Source organism: Entelurus aequoreus, linkage group LG03 (assembly GCF_033978785.1).
Source record: "Entelurus aequoreus isolate RoL-2023_Sb linkage group LG03, RoL_Eaeq_v1.1, whole genome shotgun sequence".
NCBI lineage: Eukaryota > Metazoa > Chordata > Actinopteri > Syngnathiformes > Syngnathidae > Entelurus > Entelurus aequoreus.
In genome coordinates this window covers 63,553,935-63,573,934 of record NC_084733.1, presented here as the reverse complement: position 1 = coordinate 63,573,934, position 20,000 = coordinate 63,553,935, and the positions used below count along the sequence as shown (strand labels likewise).

At 40.1% G+C, this 20,000-nt stretch overlaps 1 protein-coding gene across 1 annotated transcript in view; it reads right to left on the bottom strand.

The window, feature by feature from the left end:
* Window positions 1–20,000, bottom strand: part of LOC133645938 (attractin-like) — a 90,708-nt gene that overhangs the window by 779 nt on the left and 69,929 nt on the right. Inside the window, exons 13-21 of the mRNA XM_062040866.1 lie at window positions 19,596–19,717; window positions 19,387–19,525; window positions 15,154–15,335; window positions 14,650–14,869; window positions 12,800–12,985; window positions 7,226–7,471; window positions 7,031–7,168; window positions 2,593–2,686; window positions 1,720–1,772 (exon numbers count right to left, since the gene is read on the bottom strand). Of these exons, the coding sequence (XP_061896850.1) occupies window positions 1,720–1,772; window positions 2,593–2,686; window positions 7,031–7,168; window positions 7,226–7,471; window positions 12,800–12,985; window positions 14,650–14,869; window positions 15,154–15,335; window positions 19,387–19,525; window positions 19,596–19,717 (1,380 nt within the window). The remainder of the gene's footprint in view (window positions 1–1,719; window positions 1,773–2,592; window positions 2,687–7,030; window positions 7,169–7,225; window positions 7,472–12,799; window positions 12,986–14,649; window positions 14,870–15,153; window positions 15,336–19,386; window positions 19,526–19,595; window positions 19,718–20,000) is intronic.

The window sequence follows — 20,000 nt, the reverse complement described above, 5'->3', positions numbered from 1 at the left end:
TGTTGTGTTTGTGTCTCCTCTCAATTGCGCTGTTTATTGCAGTTGCTGGGTCGGGTTTGGTTTTGGAATTGGATTGCATTGTTATGGTATTGCTGTGTATTGTTTTGTTGGATTGATTAATAAAAATAAAAAATAAAAATAAATAAATAAATACTGTAAATTACAAAATAAATGAGATTTTTTAAAAATGAGAATCGATTCTGAATCGCACAACGTGAGAATCACGATTCGGATCGATTTTTTCCCACACCCCTAATATATATATATATATATATATATATATACATATATATATATATATATATATATATATATATATATATATATATATATATATATATATATATATATATATATATATATATATATATATATATACATACATACATACATACATATACACACACGAAACAAAAATGACAAACACATTTTGGGAGAAAATCCGCACCGTAACACAACATAAACACAACAGAACAAATACCCAAAACCCCTTGCAGCACTAACTCTTCCGGGACTCTATAATATACACCCCTGCTACCACCAAATCCTGCCCCCCCCCCCCATTTCCAGAATTCGGAGGTCTTAAGGTTGGCAAGTATGCTCTAGTATACTCTGGACTGAAGCTGTGTGCCTTCATTGTTTTTGTAGCTGTTGTTTTGAGGCATGTTTAAAAAAATTTAAAAATAATGCACTTTGTGAAAGTCAAAGTATAGTATTTCCCATAGTTGTAGTGGTTATGAGGATTATCTCAGGGAGAGCATGTCCCAATTTCCAAGCTGCTGTTTTGAGGCATGTTAAAAAAAATAATGCACTTTGCGACTTCAATAATAAATATGGCAATGCCATGTTGGCACTTTTTTCCATAACTGGAGTTGAAGTTGTTCTCTTATTTTGGAAAACCTTGTTTTTGATTGATTGATTGAAACTTGTATAACAGTACAGTACATATTCCGTACAATTGACCAGTAAATGGTAACACCCGAATAAGTTTTTCAAATTGTTCACGTTAATCAATTCATGGTAAAGTTACATTGTTTAATGCATCCAGCGGGGCATCACAACAAAATTAGGCATGATGTGTTAATTCCACGACTGTATATATCGGTATCGGTTGATATCGGAATCTGTAATTAAGAGTTGGACAATATCGGAATATCGGCAAAAAAGCCATTATCGGACATAGCACGCACACACACACACACACACACACACACACACACACACACACACACACACACACACACACACACACACACACACACACACACACACACACACACACACACACACACACACACACACACACACACACACACACACACACACACACACACACACAGACACACAGTATAGCCTATACATATATGTATAGTGATAGTATATGAGTGTTTTGCATTTTCCCAACATGCATCGCCACCTACTGGGCTGGCATGCACACTGCAGTCACTTGTGTCGACTAATTGTCACGTGAAGTGCCCTCAGGTTTGATGACAGAAGACGCAAACCGGCTGCTACAAAACCCACAAATCAGCCAGTGAGGGGGAAAAAAGAGCCCTCAAATTGAAAGTCTTCAAAAGTTTTATCGATCAACTTCCAGCCGCACTTCAACACTTCGCTGCCCGTGAACATCAAGGTAGCTGAGAGGTGCTTTGATTCAAGTGCCAAGTAAGTACGCGTTAGCATCGACCTGACCGTTCCTCTGCTTTGAATTGCACTTACAGTAGCAGGTGCCTTTGAGTGGGTTGCCTTGGTAACGATTCTCCACTTCACACCTGCAACACAAGAGGCGGGGAGAAGCGCTCAGCAGGAGAGAAAGAGAGGCTCCAAAAAAAAAGAACTTGGTTGATGACAACTAAATGAAGGATGGACGTAAAGCTCAGTAAAGCCACACGTCTTTTCTCTATTCGGCGCCACGCCACATGCACATGACCGTTAACCAAAGACTGAGAAAAGTAATGACAATATATCTGCAGGCGTTAATGAAGACCCGCCACCGGATTGTTCCAGGGACCATGCTGGCAAATCCAATTCAATCCACTTTATTTATATAACACATTTAAACAACAAAATGTTTCCAAAGTGCTGCACAACAATATTAAAAACAATATTCAAATATTATCCTTAGCTCCACCAATGACTGAATAAAAACAAAAAATAAATGAATATAAAAACAATATAAAATAAATATGATTAAAAACTATTTTAAAGGGTAAAACCAATTGAAACAGTAAATACAAATCAAAATGTTATAAACACAGAGGACAACCGAGGACCACACAACTCACGTAGTGTTAAAAGCCAGAGAATAAAAGTGGGTCTTAAGACGAGACTTAAAACACTCCACTGTGGGAGCAGTTCAAACATGGAGGGGCAGAGTGTTCCAGAGCTTAGGGCCGACCACAGAGGAGGCCCTGTCTCCCCTGGTTTTAAGTCTGGTCTTGGGCACCACAAGCTGGAGCTGGCTCTCTCTGGCAAAGAGAGTGATCTTCTCCACATGTTGTCATGCTAGGCCTTCAAGTAAGTGTCCATATTGTGCTGATGAAACATCAGCAGGACAATATGGAGGACAGTGAGATCGTGCAGGACACTTACAGGTGGCAGCGGTCTCCTTTGATGCCTTTGGTGGTGCAGAAACATTTCCCGTTGTTGGGGTTGCACATGCTGGCGTGGCCGTTACACTTGCACGCTGAATAGAGGGAAAATACACAGGAGTGACTTGTACTACCTCAACAGTCCATCAGACAATATTATTGTATGCTGGAATTTATTTACATTTAAAAGAGCATTTAGTAAACCCAAAAGGACACACACAGTTGTTTTTGTGTGTGTGTTTATGCACGTCTCTCTCTGACAGACTTTGCCTCTCCAAAAAGTGCTAATGTGCACTTTCTCTACTTTTCTCATAAAAAATAGTGGAAAAATCCAAGTAATTGAGACGCTGTGTATATACGTGTGTGTGTGTATGTGTGTATATATATATATATATATATATATATATATATATATATATATATATATATATATTTATATATATATATATATATATATATATATATATATATATATATATATATATATACACACACATACACACACACACGTGCACATGTAATATATGTATATATATACACGTGTGTATATATATATACATATATATATATATACACACACACATGTGCACATGTATATATGTATACAGTATGTGACCCCATCAAGTCATAAAAATGGGGTCCCACAGTACATTTTTGGATTCCTACTTTTTTGTAACCGTTTTGAAAACAAATGATAAATGTATGCATTATCCTGTTATAACTCACATTCTATATTGTGTTTTGGAAAAAGGTTGGCATAAACGCAACTTAATTAATTACAAAAATAATAAAAACAATTAAAAAAATGTATGCATATGAAAATGTATTCAGTTATAAACATTCATTCACTTTCTTCTTTCCTTCATGGATCTAAACTTTACCGCTGCCGGTATTTTTTTTCTATATTTTCATTTAATAAATTGTAGGTGTATTTATTTCAGTATAAAAGTGTAAAAGGTGTTTTGCTTCGGTCATGAAATGGTGATAATTGTGTGCCAGGGCATACAATGCCTCTAGTATTTCATCTCTGGCTTTGTGATGGCGTGACGTGTTTAAGTGAGTGGGCAAGTTAGGAGAGGGAGCGCTAGCATGTTCAGGACTGTTATTAGCATGGTGGATGTCCGCTTGGCTTTGTGGAAAACATAAATAAAGAGTTGTAACAAATCGACGGCCTCGTCATTCCGACTAAAGAGCGGAACTGTAGGTACCCAAATTGGAGGGTGTTTCTTGGTGCCTGGTGAGGCTGGATCTTTGAAAATCAGTGCACTTGGTCGTAAAGGTGTTATTTTTCTTAGCCCGTTTACATGGCGTGCAAATCATCTTTCCATCGTCATAAGTGAGCCATTTGCTGAAAAGTGGCTCCTGAAGCCACTTTTTATTGAAGCTTCGCTTCCTGGGTTTATTGCTCGCAATAACGAAAACAATAACACGCAGGAGTCCTAATACCGGAAATGCAGTATTTGTGATTAATAAAACTTTCGGCGAATCAAAATTTAAGAAATTGTACCGGAAAGTGCATTACTTTGAAGTCGACCAATAATTAATAATTTGACTCTGCAAATATAAACAAAACACCGGCGGAAAGCGATAATCAATCCAAAAAAAATAAACTAGCAAACCGGGCGGTAAAAAAATGAAATAAATCTGTGCAGACTTCCGGAAATTGCCGTCCTTTCTGATTTCCATGCGTAAAAAGACACAAAAAGTGCGTTAACACTGATATATATATATATATATATATATACACACATACACATATACACACACACACAGCCATATATGTGTATTTATATGTATATGTATATACAGTATATACATACAATCGCAATCAAAAGTTTACATAGACTTGTGAAGAACATAATGTCATGGCTGTCTTGAGTTTCCAATCATTTCTACGACTCTTATTTTTTTGTGATAGAGTGATTGGAGCACATACTTGTTGGTCACAAAAAATCATTAAATTTTGGTTTCATCTGACCACAGAACTTTCCTCCAGAAGGTCTTATCTTTGTCCATGTGATGTCAGATGAAACAAAAATGTAGCTGTTTGGCCACAATACCCAGCAATATGTTTGGAGGAGAAAAGGTGAGGCCTTTAATCCCAGGAACACCACCCTACCGTCAAGCATGGTGGTGGTAGTATTATGCTCTGGGCCTGTTTTGCTGCCAATGGAACTGGTGCTTTACAGAGAGTAAATGGGACAATGAAAAAGGAGGATTACCTCCAAATTCTTCAGGACAACCTAAAATCATCAGCCCGGAGGTTGGGTCTTGGGCGCAGTTGGGTGTTCCAACAGGACAATGACCCCAAACACACGTCAAAATTGGTAAAGGAATGGCTAAATCAGGCTAGAATTAAGGTTTTAGAATGGCCTTCCCAAAGTCCTGACGTGTGGACAATGCTGAAGAAACAAGTCCATGTCAGAAAACCAACACATTTAGCTGAACTGCACCAATTTTGTCAAGAGGAGTGGTCAAAACTTCAACCAGAAGCTTGCCAGAATCTTGGGGATGGCTACCAAAAGTGCCTTATTGCAGTGAAACTTGCCAACAGAGAGGTACTCAGGCACATTTTTTTCTCTCAATGTGGCCACTGAGTCAAAAAAATTGCCCAGGTCTATGGTGAGTGACAGGTCTGAACGCCAAACAAATTCCTTGGACTGACAAGCAATTTTGACTCAATACGATAAGAAATGTATTCTTTGGTTTGAAAAATGGAACCGTGCCCAAGTTGCAAACAGTCCCTTTGAGGACACAAAGGATAGCAACACAACAATGCTTACATTTGAACAGCAGCATCATGCCAGGTCAGCATCTTTGCCCAATCAAAACAAAATCATCAAACCTCCAGCTTACACATTCGTAAGGTAAATGCCTTCTTTTTTACAAAGCTGTACTGTTTTGGGCGTAGTAAACAAAGCATAAATTCAGGTACGCATGAATGAGTGTGGATAGTACATTAGAATATGTCCTTCTCAAAGATGTACAGTATGTGAATCACAGATTCATGTTTGCTACTGTATCATGTCCATGAGCAAGGAGGTTTTTCCTTCATGGAGTCATGAAAACTACAAAAGCGAATGTTTCTCAAGAGTGGCGCAGACAAGCGAGCGAATAACAAGAGTCCAAAGAAGCAGAAGCAAGTATTGCCTGAAGACGCAGCTGATTGGTGCTGATGAGGGCCACCTGGCTGTTTACGACCCAGCGTGAACCACACAACTCTGCGGTCGCACAAACAGTCTATATGATACATTTTACACAAGGTCACCCAAAGTTGCAATAAATATAATGTCAGAGTTAAGCTTTGGATGGATATTTAATATCCATACTTCGTGAAGATAAAACGGCTAATTTATGGATTTTTCTTTGCTGATGGCCATAATGCAATAGTTAAGAAAAAACGATCAAACACACTTATAAGGTGTGTTACTTTTTGCGCTATGGTGCCATCTTTTGGACGAGTTCACTCACTGCAGGTGCTGCAGTGTCCTCCCATTTAGTCCTTTTGACCGGAAGTAGAAGTCCCGTTCAGTCTTCTCGCCGTCCATAGCAATCAATCAGTTTATTGAGTATGTCATAGTCAGTTCCATATCAAACATCTAGTATATACTATACGTACATATACAGTATGTTGAGAACAATCTAGTGCTCAATAACAATATTATTGTTGTTTCACAAAAAAAAAAGGAAAGAAAATTATAAAAAGAAAGTCAAACATATCTCAAAAGGGTAATGGGAAGAGGTATCAACTTTTTGAATCCCACCATAGCGTTTCTACCGTATGGATTCTTAATTCAGAAACATTTGTAAGTTTTACAATATAACTTAAGCTGTTTATAGTTACTAAAGCGTCCCATGTGTGATGTGTGTAGGAGTGTTTTCATGCATATTTGTACGTGCTATTGTAATGTAATGAAGCTAGTAGCGTTAGCTACTATGCTAACACATTTACGAGTGTCTGTGTTGGTATTATTAACTTACAACAACATTCTTTTTGTGTTGTTTTACTTTCACAAATTCCTCATTAAATTCACCAAAATGTCCCCGCTAGCTGATTGGAGAGCTAGCTTACGATGCTACATATGCTTTTGTCTGATCAGCCATTTTACAGACACCGTTTAGAAACAATTAAGATATGTAAATAAACATTTACAGAATATTTCTGTGTAAATAACTCGTATATATCAGTGGCTTACAGTCCGGTGCGGCTAATACATGGAACACATTTTGTCCCCCTAGAATTTAACGGGTGCGTCTCATATACCGGTGCGCTCTATAGTTTGGAAAATAAAGTAAGTAATAAAGCACATTTTCCCACAAAGTGCTTCACATGGTTAAAATACAAACAATGCAATCAAAATAAGCACACAGCATGATGCAACCGAGAAATTGTTAATAAAATAAAATAAAAATTATAATGTAATATTACTAAAACTCACGCTGGCAGCTTCCGCCGTTAGTGGGGTCGCCGTAGAAACCAGAGATGCAGTTCTCGCAGTGGCGGCCCGTGGTGAGGTCCTCGCACTTCTCACACACACTCTCGTTGACACAGCGGCTGTGGCCGTTACATTGACAAGCTGGAAGAGGAACGGTGCATTAGATGGGAACAGCTTCATTAAGAAGACCCCTCCCACCTGGACAGTGGATGAAGGACCAGTTGTAGTGGGCCTCGCTGGGACACATGCTGGCGTTGAGAGCCGGCGGGGGGTCGGCGGGCAGGCCGGGCAGCGTGGACGGTGCCGGGACCGAGGTCTGGAAGGGGCCGCGGTACGAGCCCTCGATGCACTGACCCTTGCCCGTGTTGCTGGAGTCCGTGCACCAGCCGCAGCCTGGCTGGTCCAAACACTGAGCGCACGTTCTGTAGCCCGAGCAGTTTTCAGCTGGAGACACATGAGAAGATGTTCATTAAAGCAACACTCTAAGACTTTCTTAATTTCCCCTGGGGGATTAATAAAGTACTTATCATTCTGATTCTAAAGACTACCTTCTATTAAATTGCCATTCATCCATTAACTTACTAAATAATTCATACCATTCAGGGATTAAATAAAAGCGTTTGCCAAATAGCGAGCCCCCACCATGAAGTTAGGCTCACAAATGTCACACCTTCATCACCTGTGTCTAACATTCACTTTTGCCTGTATTCCACTTTGTAACATTTTACCATGGATTTAGCTCATACATTGTAAGGTTTCCTTGTGAGAAATATTGCAAACATTTCAAACAACCGGAAGGATGCCAAAAATGAAGGACAAAAACTGGACATCCCAGTAAAAAATGGAAGTTGAAATACTAATTACTGTATCATGTGCAGTGTTGGGACTTTGTAACGCGTTACTGTAACGCCGTTATTTTCGGCGGTAACTAGTAGTCTAACGCGTTATTTTTTATATTCAGTAACTCAGTCACCGTTACTACATGATGCGTTACCACGTTATTTTACGTTATTTTTTTATATAGTATCGGCTAGAAACTGAGAAGATCTGAGTGTGTTTTATTGGAGAGCTGCGGTGTCGTCCTTCTGAATCTTCCTGTGTCACAAGAGGCGCGCTGTGTGTGGTTGTGTGTGGTGGTGGGGGGACGTGGCTGTGTTTACCAACAAGACATCATGGTGGAGCTGGAGTCGAGTTTCTTAACGCCGTGGCGAAGTTGGTGGAGTGGCCGTGCCAGCAATCGGAAGGTTGCTGGTTACTGGGGTTCAATCCCCACCTTCTACCATCCTAGTCACGTCCGTTGTGTTCTTGGGCAAGACACTTCACCCTTGCTCCTGATGGCTGCTGGTTAGCGCCTTGCATGGCAGCTCCCACCATCAGTGTGTGAATGTGTGTGTGAATGGGTGAATGTGGAAATACTGTCAAAGCGCTTTGAGCACCTTGAAGGTAGAAAAGCGCTATACAAGTATAACCCATTTATCATTTATTTATCATTTAACATGGAGATATTCTCACTACTTTTCTTTTTCGAGCACAAAGAAAAGAACATTTTAGATAAATGTAAGTTGTGTCTTGGATCAGAGATCCCATCTACTGCCCAAAACTAGCAATTCAAATCTGCTGAAACAGCTACAAAAGCAACATGCTTCGACGAAGCTAGTAAAGAGAGACACAGACTCAGATGCCACTTCACCTCCACCTCCACCTAAGGATTTTAACAGAGGCACTGATAGCCAGGACAACATTGATAGAGCCATTGCAGCGTATGTGGTAGAACAGTGGTCCACAACCTTTTTGTAGCTGCGGACCGGTCAACGCTTGAAAATTTGTCCCACGGACCGGTGGGGGGGGTATTTAAAAAAAATATATATATTTGTTTTTTTACATAAATAAATACAATCATGTGTGCTTACGGACTGTATCCCTGCAGACTGTATTGATCTATATTGATATATAATGTATATATTGTGTTTTTTATGTTGATTTCATAAAAAAAATAAAAAAATACAATTTTTTTTTTTTTCTTGTGCGGCCCGGTGCCAATCGGTTGGGGACCACTGTGCTAGAAGACATGCAGGCTATTTCCACAGTGGAGTCACCCGCTTTCAGGCAGCTAATTAGCATGATATCGGGCATCAAACAGCAAATAGCACAGAGAACATGTTCCAAGTACCTGGACACAGTGGACAGTGAGTACATAAACATGCAAAGCAAGCTAAAGAAGACACTCCAAACTCTGCCTCTGCTCATCATTCAGCACTGAAGGTACACACTCTGTGAATTATCTTATATACTCTTTCATTCTATACTGAGTTTTGGATTATCACATCATTCTAAATGTATGGACTATAAAGTTCACAAACATAAAGAGGGATCCTAGTGGACCAGGCCAATCTTTCCTTTTCTCTAAACAAAAACTGGGGAAATGCGTAGAGTTCTGGGGCCGTACTTATCAAGCTTCTTAGAGTGCCATTTTACACTTAAGTCCTGAGAATTTGTGAAATTTAGTCCTACTCTCAAACTTAAGAATAAAAGCTTTTTATCAACGTTCTTAAGTCTAAGAATCACTCCTACTCTCCACGATATTTAAGAGACCTTCAGAGGTGTCTTAAGTGGTTAGGAGTTGCCAGCAGGGGATGGCACTGAGGCGAGAGAGACGTGCGCGAACATTCAGGGAGCGGAACGATGTCCTGGATTTGTTTGATGACGAGCAGCTGATCAAACGGTATCGTTTAGACAGAGCGGGTATTATTTTTGTCACAGATTTAATACTTTTCGATTCCATGTTGATTTCTGCATGTGGCTGCAGTGGGCTAGTATATATAGAGCCACCCACACCAGTTTCAAATTAGTTGCCTAATTAATGAATTGGAAAGAAAATGTTATGACAGTAGCGTATGTGTGTGGCCGTGAGGTGAGTGACGTCAGTGAATGTGTGGGCGAGAGAAGAGAGGGAGCGGTAGCGTGAGTGCCGGCAGGGACTAGTTTGTTTTGTATTATTTTGTAGTTTATTGTCAAAATATACACTCCCATTGTCCACTTAAATATTTCCAAGATATTTCTTTATTCTTAGACAACGGATTCCCTTCCGTGATTGGTCATTTCTATGGACACAGAAATTACGTCACCTAAAATTCCATTTACGGCACATAGTAATGTCGTAATTCAGGTCTGAGTGTGACACTTAAGATTCAGTCCTAAACTTCGCTGAAAGTGTGAGTAAGACGCTTGATAACTAACTTTTAAGTGCAGCTTTCAGCGAATAATTTATTTACTCTTAAGTCAACTCTTAGCAGACTTCTTAGGAGTAATTCTGAGAAGCTTGATAAGTACGGCCCCTGGGCTTTAGTACAGTGTTGATCTCCTGAAGACATGATTTTATTTCAAAATTCCTTGAGAGAAAAAAACGCCTGGTTAGGCTTTGTGTATAGCAGTATGTGTGCTGTATAACGTGACATGACATATAATCATGTCATGTGGGCCTTCCTTGGGTGAAGCCAGGTTTACAGCTATGTTGTGACATGGTGTGACATGTTGTTATTATGCGGTTTGTTACTTATGTATGTTATGTTGCAGCTATTTAAAATACTTTTGTCAATTTGTTCTGGCCCGAAATAAATTGGCCCTTTGAAACATATCTTTGTCTTTGTGTGTTGTATGTAGACCACATTGCTTAGCAGAGTTCAGTGGTGCAAATGCATTTAAGTTGATCAACAGATTGTATTATTCTCCAGTGCAATAACAATGAAGGCTAAAAGGGCATTAATGGGCGACTAAATAGTTACTTTTCACAGTAACGCATTACTTTTTGGTGTAAGTAACTGAGTTAGTAACTGAGTTACTTTTGAAATAAAGTATCTAGTAACTGTAACTAGTTACTGGTTTTCAGTAACTAACCCAACACTGATCATGTGTAAATATTGTATCTGCTGACGTAGTTTAGTTGTAGTTAAAAAAACAAAAAAGGCCGATACCGATAAAGAGGCTGACATACGTCAAAATGCCACTTATCGGCACAGATAAACAGCCAATCCCTAATCAACACGAACTTGCCCTGCTCCCTTAATGAGCGCATACTCACTGCGGACGAACACTTGATTGTTGCAGTAGTGAAAACTAACAAAATGGAACCGGTAGGACGCCGAGAAAGGACAAAAACTGAATTTTGACTCAATACGATAAGAAATGTATTCTTTGGTTTGAAAAATGGAACTGTGCCCAAGTTGCAAACAGTCCCTTTGAGGACACAAAGGATAGCAACACAACAATGCTTACATTTGAACAGCAGCATCATGCCAGGTCAGCATCTTTGCCCAATCAAAACAAAAGCATCAAACCTCCAGCTTGCACATTCGTAAGGTAAATGCCTTCTTTTTTACAAAGCTGTACTGTTTTGGGTGTAGCAAACAAAGCATAAATTCAGGTACACATGAATGAGTGAGGATAGTATATTAGAATATGTCCTTCTCAAAGATGTACAGTATGTGAATCACAGATTATTATTATTATTATATATCAATTTCCCGGAAAACAATCAAAGTTACAATACTAACTACCGTATCATATGTGTATATATTGTATCTGATGATGTAGTTCAGTTGTAGTTTAAAAAAAAGAAAAAATAGAAAGCCTGTTACCGATAAAGACACGATATACGTCAAAATGCCAAATATCGGCGAAAGAAGGACAAAAACTGGATTTCTCGGCAAAAAATGGAAATTAAAATACTAAATATTGTATCATATGTGTATATATTGTATCTGCTGATGTAGTTTAGTTGTAGTTAAAAAACAAAAACAAAAAAGGCTGATACCGATAAAGAGGCTGATATACGTTAAAATGCCAAATATCGGCACCGATAATCAGTCAATCACTAATCAACACATGAACTCGCCTAGCTCCCTTAATGAGCGCACACTCAGACGGACACTTGATCGTTGCAGAAGTGAAAACAAACAAAATGGAACCGGTAAGACGCCAAGAAAGGACAAAAACTGGATTCCCTGGCAAACAATAAAAGTTAAAATACTAACTACCGTATAATGTGTGTATATTTTGTATCTGCTGATGTAGTTAAGTTGTAGTTGAAAAAAAAAAAAAAGGCTGATACCGATAAAGACTGATGCCAAATATCGACAAAAACTGAATTTCCGGCAAAAAAATTACATTTTTGCAGGGCAAACCTGCTGGTGCTTAAGCAGTGCTTATTACTACCTGCTTCACTAATTATTATTCATTTTTTAATACTTAATACTGTATCATATGTGTATATATTGTATCTTCTGTGTAGTTCAGTTGTAGTTGGGGGGGGAAAAAAGGCAGATACGGATAAAGACGGTAACATCGTCCAAATGCCAAATACATGGCCAATGATCAGCGGATCTCTAATCAACACATGGAGTACTGAAGATTGGTACCATTGAGTAGCGCTACTAATAATGAATATGTATCAATTCAGATGTGAAAACTCCAATACACAAGTAGCTCCACCTAGTGGAGAAGCTGGGGAATGACCCTTTCTTTCGTCTTGGGGATTGTTCTTTTATTAAACCCAAAAGTCAGCGTGACAACTCTGGAATTAAAATGTATCTGGGCAAAACACAATCAAGGACGAGCGAGCCATGGAGGGTTATTTTCAAAGTCGAAGCACACCAACGTGTCACTTTAAGTAAGAAGCAACAGCCTGAAAGAGGAGGCCTGGGGGACTCTGCGTCCCGTCAAAGGCGACGACGACGACAAGAAGCTAATTATAGCGGCGACCTTGGCGAGGCTTACGTGGACAGGTGTTCATGGTGTACCACTCCATGCACTGGCCGAAGGGGAAGGACGCCACGTAGGCGTTGGAGTCCACGCACTGCTTCATGTTGCTGCACCACATGCACTCCGAAGTGCTGCTGGTGCACTCGCTGCAGGTGGCACGCATGGCGCACGGCGTCCGGCACTGCTTGGCGCTGTGGTTGGCTGAGGGACGACCACAGAGACGTTAGCGGACCTTAAACCGACAATGGAGGAAATCGATACTCATGTTTTGGCTCATGACTAAACCATAACATAAAAAGGTGCCTCATTGACAATTCAAGACTTGTTGATTTTGTCAGCAAACGTGACAAAATGAGCGCAAGCTAACGCTTTAAAGTAACAGTAGAGTGACTTTCTATGTCTAATAGTGTTTCATTGTATCCATTAAACCATATCACAATCCGCAAACTATGTGAAAATACCGTCTAAATATCACAAAAGGCCACAAAGTCAGTCGGCCATTTTGAATATCCCGCTCTGAAAATCTTCGGCAATAAGATTAAGATTAAAGATTAAAGTACCAATGATTGTCACACACACACTAGATGTGGTGAAATTTGTCCTCTGCATTTGTCCCATCCCCTTGGGGAGCAGTGGGCAGCAGCGGCGCCGCGCCCGGGAATCATTTTGGTGATTTAACCCCCAACTCCAACCCTTTGTTGCTGAGTGCCAAGTAGGGAGGTTATGGGTCCCATTTTTACAGTCTTTGGTATGACTCGGCTGGGATTTGAACTCCAACCTACCGATCTCAGGGCGGACACTCTAACATATCCGTAGATTCTACGTCACCGTAGTACCACTTCTGCACTCTGACCATATTATTAGAACAGTCATACCGGAAATGTGCAAACATTGGACAGAGATGTGATGTTTATCATTCACACTCCTTATGTAAGACAAGAACACATATACTTGGCTTTTTGTATTTGTTCAAAATGGTAAACAAATATCTAACAATTGAGTCAACAGATGGAGGGTCCTCTCATTATACTCTCTAAAAACATCCAGAAAGTGCCAACAATACTCCATTTACATGTCGTGACCTGGAAATTAACCAAATATGAGTGATATTGTTATTATAAGTGCTAACGCAGACGGACTATTTCCGCGGCGCATTGATAGCAGTGAGCTAATGCTAGCTTACGCTGCTATTGTTGACACACTGAGCTGACGGCTGCTTCTGCTTGGTCTCAAACTTCCATCCATCCATTTTCTACCGCTTGTCCCTTTCGGGGTCATACTACTTGTTTTATTATGGTTTATTACGGTTAGTTTGTATGTTTAGCACCTAGCAACGCTGCTAATGCTATAGAGCTACATTCGTTTAGCACTCGGCTTCTAAAACTCATTGCTCATCCTCTTTATGTTCGGGCTCAAAAATATAAGGTTCTGGATCATCGTTTTTCCCAAGGTAATCGTTGTTGGCTCTCACATGGATTGATTTACGTGGACCCCGACTTAAAGAAGTTGAACAACTTATTCGGGTTTTACCATTTAGTGGTCAATTGTACTGAGTATGTACTGTACTGTGCAATCTACTAATAAAAGTTTCAATCAATCAAAACAAAGTCTGCTTGATTAGCATCGTTGTTGACGGGGAAGGGATCTGTGGTTCCTCCTCTACGTCAGGAATCACGTGGTTTGCTCTTTAACGCTCAAAATTCTCGGGAATCTCCCTGAGATTGATACTATTTTGATCATATGTATTTATTCTCGAACTTTGTAAGTCTTTAGGTGTCATAAATCAGATATATTTAAGGTCAGCATGTAAACCATACAACACTTTTTCGGCACTCAAGGTACAGGAGGTCAGGTGTGCTTCTCACCTGGCCGCTCACACAAGCTGCCGTTGACGGGGCTGATGCAGGTCTGCGCCTTCAGGCCACTGGAGGCGGGCTCGGCCAGGTAGCCGCAGAAGCCAGCGTCACTGGGCTCGCCGGGCAGCCACTGGAGGGAGGTGTTGGTGAACGGGGACATGTCCTCCCAGCACCAGTAGGACACGTTGATCTTGCGGAGGCCCACCCAGGGGGTCACGGAGGCTTTGTACTGCAACACGACACAGGCGCTCCCATAACACAAACGAGTATTTCTAGGGAGGACTTTTTTTCAGGCTTTTTCAGGGAAAGAAGTGTTTCAAGATCAATTTCACAGACTCTGCAGACCCTATCAGACCATCCCCAATACATTTCCATACTGCTGCAGTGCTGGTAAACAAGGAGGAGAAGTTCCATCTCCTTCAAACCTAATTAAAGTTTCTCCATTCTTTCCATCCAACTGCAGATCTCGGACTGGTTGGTCGCTAAAGGCCACTCCCCCTCCCCTGTACTTACCACCACGCTCATGATCTGCAGCTCCTTCAGGACAAAGTCCACCTTCTTCTGCGTGGTGAGCGACGCCAGCACAGCGTTGTGGTTGCGGCAAACCAGTTTGGCGTTGTCGTACGAGTCCCTGGCCGTGATGAACTTCAGGCAGGAGTTGCCCACCAGGTGCCAGCTCTCGCCACAAACGTTATCTGGAGACGCGACAAATTGATTTACTTCCAGCACGAAGGAGGTCATTAGAAGCAGGCCATAGATAAATAGAGCAAAATTACATCCTAGTTTGTTTTTTTTTTAACTTGAATATTTTAGAGGGCATGAGGAAAATAAAAAACTCTTGTTGACCACACGGTCTTTAAGTAACAACACTAATCACTAAAGTACCGTATTTTTCGGACTATAAGTCGCGGTTTTTTTCATAGGCGGGTGCGACTTATACTCAGGAGCGACTTATGTGTGAAATTATTAACACATTACTGTAAAATATCAAATAATATTATTTAGCTCATTCACGTAAGAGACTAGACGTATACGATTTCATCGGATTTAGCGATTAGGAGTGACAGATTGTTTGGTAAACGTATAGCATGTTCTATATGTTATAGTTATTTGAATGACTCTTACCATAATATGTTACGTTAACATACCAGGCACGTTCTCAGTTGGTTATTTATGCGTCACATAACGTACACTTATTCAGCCTGTTGTTCACTATTCTTTATTTATTTTAAATTGCCTTTCAAATGTCTATTCTTGGTGTTGGGTTTATCAAATAAATGTCCCCAAAAAATTCTACTTATGTTTTTTTCCTTCTTTATTATGCATTTTCGGCCGGTGCGACTTATACTCCGAAAAATACGGTACATAAGTATTCACAGAATTTTATGTAACAGTCTTAATCCAAAATGGAATACATTTTTTGTCCTCAAAATTCTACACACAATACCCTAAACCAGGGGTCACCAACCTTTTTGAAACCAAGAGCTACTTCTTGGGTACTGATTAATGCGAAGGGCTACCAGTTTGATACACAATTAAATAAATTGCCAGAAATAGCCAATTTGCTCAATTTACCTTTAACTCTATGTTATTATTAATAATTAATTATATGTATCTTTGTGGAAACACTGATCATCTTAATGAGTTCTCACAATAAATATATATAGAAAAAGATAAATATCAATATGCAACACTTTATTTTTATATATTCTCTAAGTGCACATTTTTCAAATTGAACATTTTCAAATGATCACTTCTATTGTGAAATCACAATATCCCATTTTAACTGGCTAGCCACTAACATTTTTTAACAAATCATGAATTACTTTGCACCATGTTTGTACAAATAACTCATGTAAAATACAAAAGTCAACTCTCAAATGTTTAAATAAATCATGTCACACTTTGAACTGGACACCAAATCTGTTATCTGTTTCTTTGTCAATTAGTGGGAAGCCTGGCATTGCATGCTGTTAACTAGTGTGTTGTACTCTGGGGCCGTATTTATCAAGCTTCTTAGAATTACTCCTAAGAAGTCTGCTAAGAGTTGACTTATGAGTAAAGAAATTCTTCGCTGAAAGCTGCAATTAAAAGTTAGTTATCAAGCGTCTTACTCACACTTTCAGCGAAGTGTAGGACTGAATCTTAAGTGTCACACTCAGAGCTGAATTACGACATTACTATGGGCCGTAAACGGAATTTTAGGTGACGTCATTTTTGTGTCCATAGAAATGACCAATCACAGAAGGGAATCCCTTGTCTAAGAATAAAGAAATATCTTAGAAATATTTAAGTGGACAATGGGAGTGTATATTTTGACAATAAACTACAAAATAGTACAAAACAAACTAGTCCCCGCCCGCACTCACGCTACCGCTCCCTCTCTTCTCTCGCCCACACAGTCACTGACGTCACTCACCTCACACATACACTACTCTCATAACATTTTCTTTCCAATTCATTAATTAGGCAACTAATTTGGAACTTGTGTGGGTGGCTCTATATATACTAGCCCACTGCAGCCACATGCAGAAATCAACAAGGAATCGAAAATTATTAAATCTGTGACAAAAATAATACCCGCTCTGTCTAAACGATACCGTTTGATCAGCTGCTCGTCATCAAACAAAGCCAGGACATCCTTCCGCTCCCTGAACGTTCGCACACGTCTCTCTCGCCTCAGTGCCATCCGCTGCTGGCAACTCCTAACCACTTAAGACACTTCTGAAGGTCTCTTAAATATCGTGGAGAGTAGGAGTGATTCTTAGACTTAAGAAAGTTGATAAATAGCTTTTATTCTTAAGTTTGAGAGTAGGACTAAAATTCGCAAATTCTCAGGACTTAAGTGTAAAATGGCACTCTAAGACGCTTGATAAATACGGCCCCTGGTGTGTAACTTGACACTGCAACTCTGAGTGAGTCTTGCAGATGTGCATCAGTGAGGCGTGTTCTGTGTTTGTTCTTGATGAAGTTCATGTCAGAAAAGGCTGATTCACAAAGATAAGTTGAACCAAACAGGCTTGCAACCTTCATAGCTGCTGCGCATACACCACTGTATTTTTCTGTGTCAACAAGGCACCAAAAGTTTGGTGCAGCCTGGTGGGCTTTGAGGTGGAGGTCATTTTGCAGTGTTACAATTTCAATCTCCACCTGTTCAGCATCCAGGCTGAATGTTGCACTTAACTGCTCAGCAATGCATGATATGTCCACGTTCATGAAAGGATTAGAAATGAACGACACACATGGCTCAAGCTGATCCAGGTCACAAAACCTGTTCTCAAACTCTTGCCCAACTCTGTTTATGACCTGAGAGTACTTTTCTGCAACTTTGTCAAAAGCCTCAGATGCAGAAGCATTGTCTTTCAGCCCCATCTGCACAGAGGGAAAGTGCAGCACTTTTTTCTCTGTAAATACCAGCTCACTGGTAAGTGCTGCTATTTGAGCTATTTTTAGAACAGGCCAGCGGGCGACTCATCTGGTCCTTACGGGCTATCTGGTGCCCGCGGGCACCGCGTTGGTGACCCCTGCCCTAAACCAACAATGTGAAAAGTTTTTGGGGGTTTTTCAAATACAAAAACACTAATCACTCACAAGTACATAAATATTCACAGAGGTTCACTTATTATGTTACAGCCTTAATCCAAAGTGGAATACATTCTTTTGTCCTCAAAATTCTACACACAATACCCTATACCAACAAAGTGAAGTTTTTCTTTTTTTTTAAATACAAAAATACTAATCACTCAAGTACATAAGTATTCACAGCGCTTCACTTTTTGTTATGTTACAGCCTTAATCCAAAATGGAATACATTATTTTGTCCTCAAAATTCTACACACAATACCCTATACCAAAAATTTGGAAAAAAAAATTTTTGAAATACAAAAACACTAATCACTCACAAGTACGGAAGTATTCACAGCACTTCACTTTTTATGTTACAGCCTTAATCCAAATGGAATACATTATTTTGTCCTCAAAATTCTACACACAATACCCTATACCAAAAATGTGGAAAGTTGTTTTTTTTTAAAGCGCAAATTTATTAAAAATGAAAACACTAATCACTCAGAAGTACATAAGTATTCACAGCCTTTGCTAAATACTTTGTTGATGCAGAAATTACAGCCTCTAATCATTTTAAATGGCACACCTATCTTTGGGCAGTTTCGCCCATTCCTCCTTGCAGCACCTCTCAAGGGCCATCAGGTTAGATGGGAAGCATTGGTTTTCATCAATGATGTCTCTGCGCGTTGCTGCATTAGTCTTTCCCTCTATCCTGGTTAGTCACCCAGTTCCTGTTGCTGAAAAACATCCCCACAGCATGATGCTGCCACCACCGTGCTTCTGGATAAAAACCAACGCTTCCCATCCAACCTGATGGCGCTTGAAAGGTGCTGCAAAGAGGAATGAGAGAAACTGCTCAAAGATAGGTGTGCCATTTTAAATGATTTGAGGCTGTAATTTCTGCATCAACAAAGTATTGAGCAAAGGCTGTAAACATTTAAGAATGATAATTAAAGAAAAATACCTTTTCACATTGTCATTAGGAGGTATTGTGTGTAGAATTTTGAGGACAAAAATGTATTTATTCCATTTTGGAATGAGGCTGGGACATTAAATGTGGAAAAAGTGAGCCCTTTAATCTAACAGTAATTATTTTCACAATTTGAATGACAACCCTCACAAAAATGTGATTTTATAATAGAGTCTGGTTCATGAAGAGTTGGCAGTCCGCATGCTTACCTGGCAGTGAGATGCACTCCTGGTCGCGTGTATCCCACTGGCAGTTCTGGTCCACGGCGCAGCTCTTGCAGCTGGTCTTCTTGTTGCACACGTACGACGGGCTGTCCCTGGGACAGGCGTCGTAGTCGGCGATAGGACCCTGCGTACAAAAAGCACAGCACCAAAAACGTCACTCCAAAGATGGCGGCGATGACGAGCGGGGGTCTCACCGAGGCCGAGGTGCAGTTGCTGCCCAGCGAGACGCACTGGATGGAGCACCACTGGCAGCCGTTGGTGTTGGCGGTGCAGCTGTAGCAGTCGGTGTACTGGTCGCAGCGCTCGTTATCAGCGTCTGGGAGGAACATGTTACTGTTTTTATTATTATATTCTACAATTTGACCTAAATTAAACCTATTTAAGTGTAAAAATGGCTGAAAAAACAAAACATTTCAATCCTGGAGTAGTATTGGCCAAACCAATCAGAGCGAGCCACTAATTGGCCCCGCCTCCAGCAGAGTTATATATTGTAACTAGATGAGGCAATTCCTGAAGGAATGGCGTGTGAATGCTCCAATGCTGAATTTGAACTGAAATGCTGACAGAATGTAGTATGAATGTAAGAATAGTTTGAATGT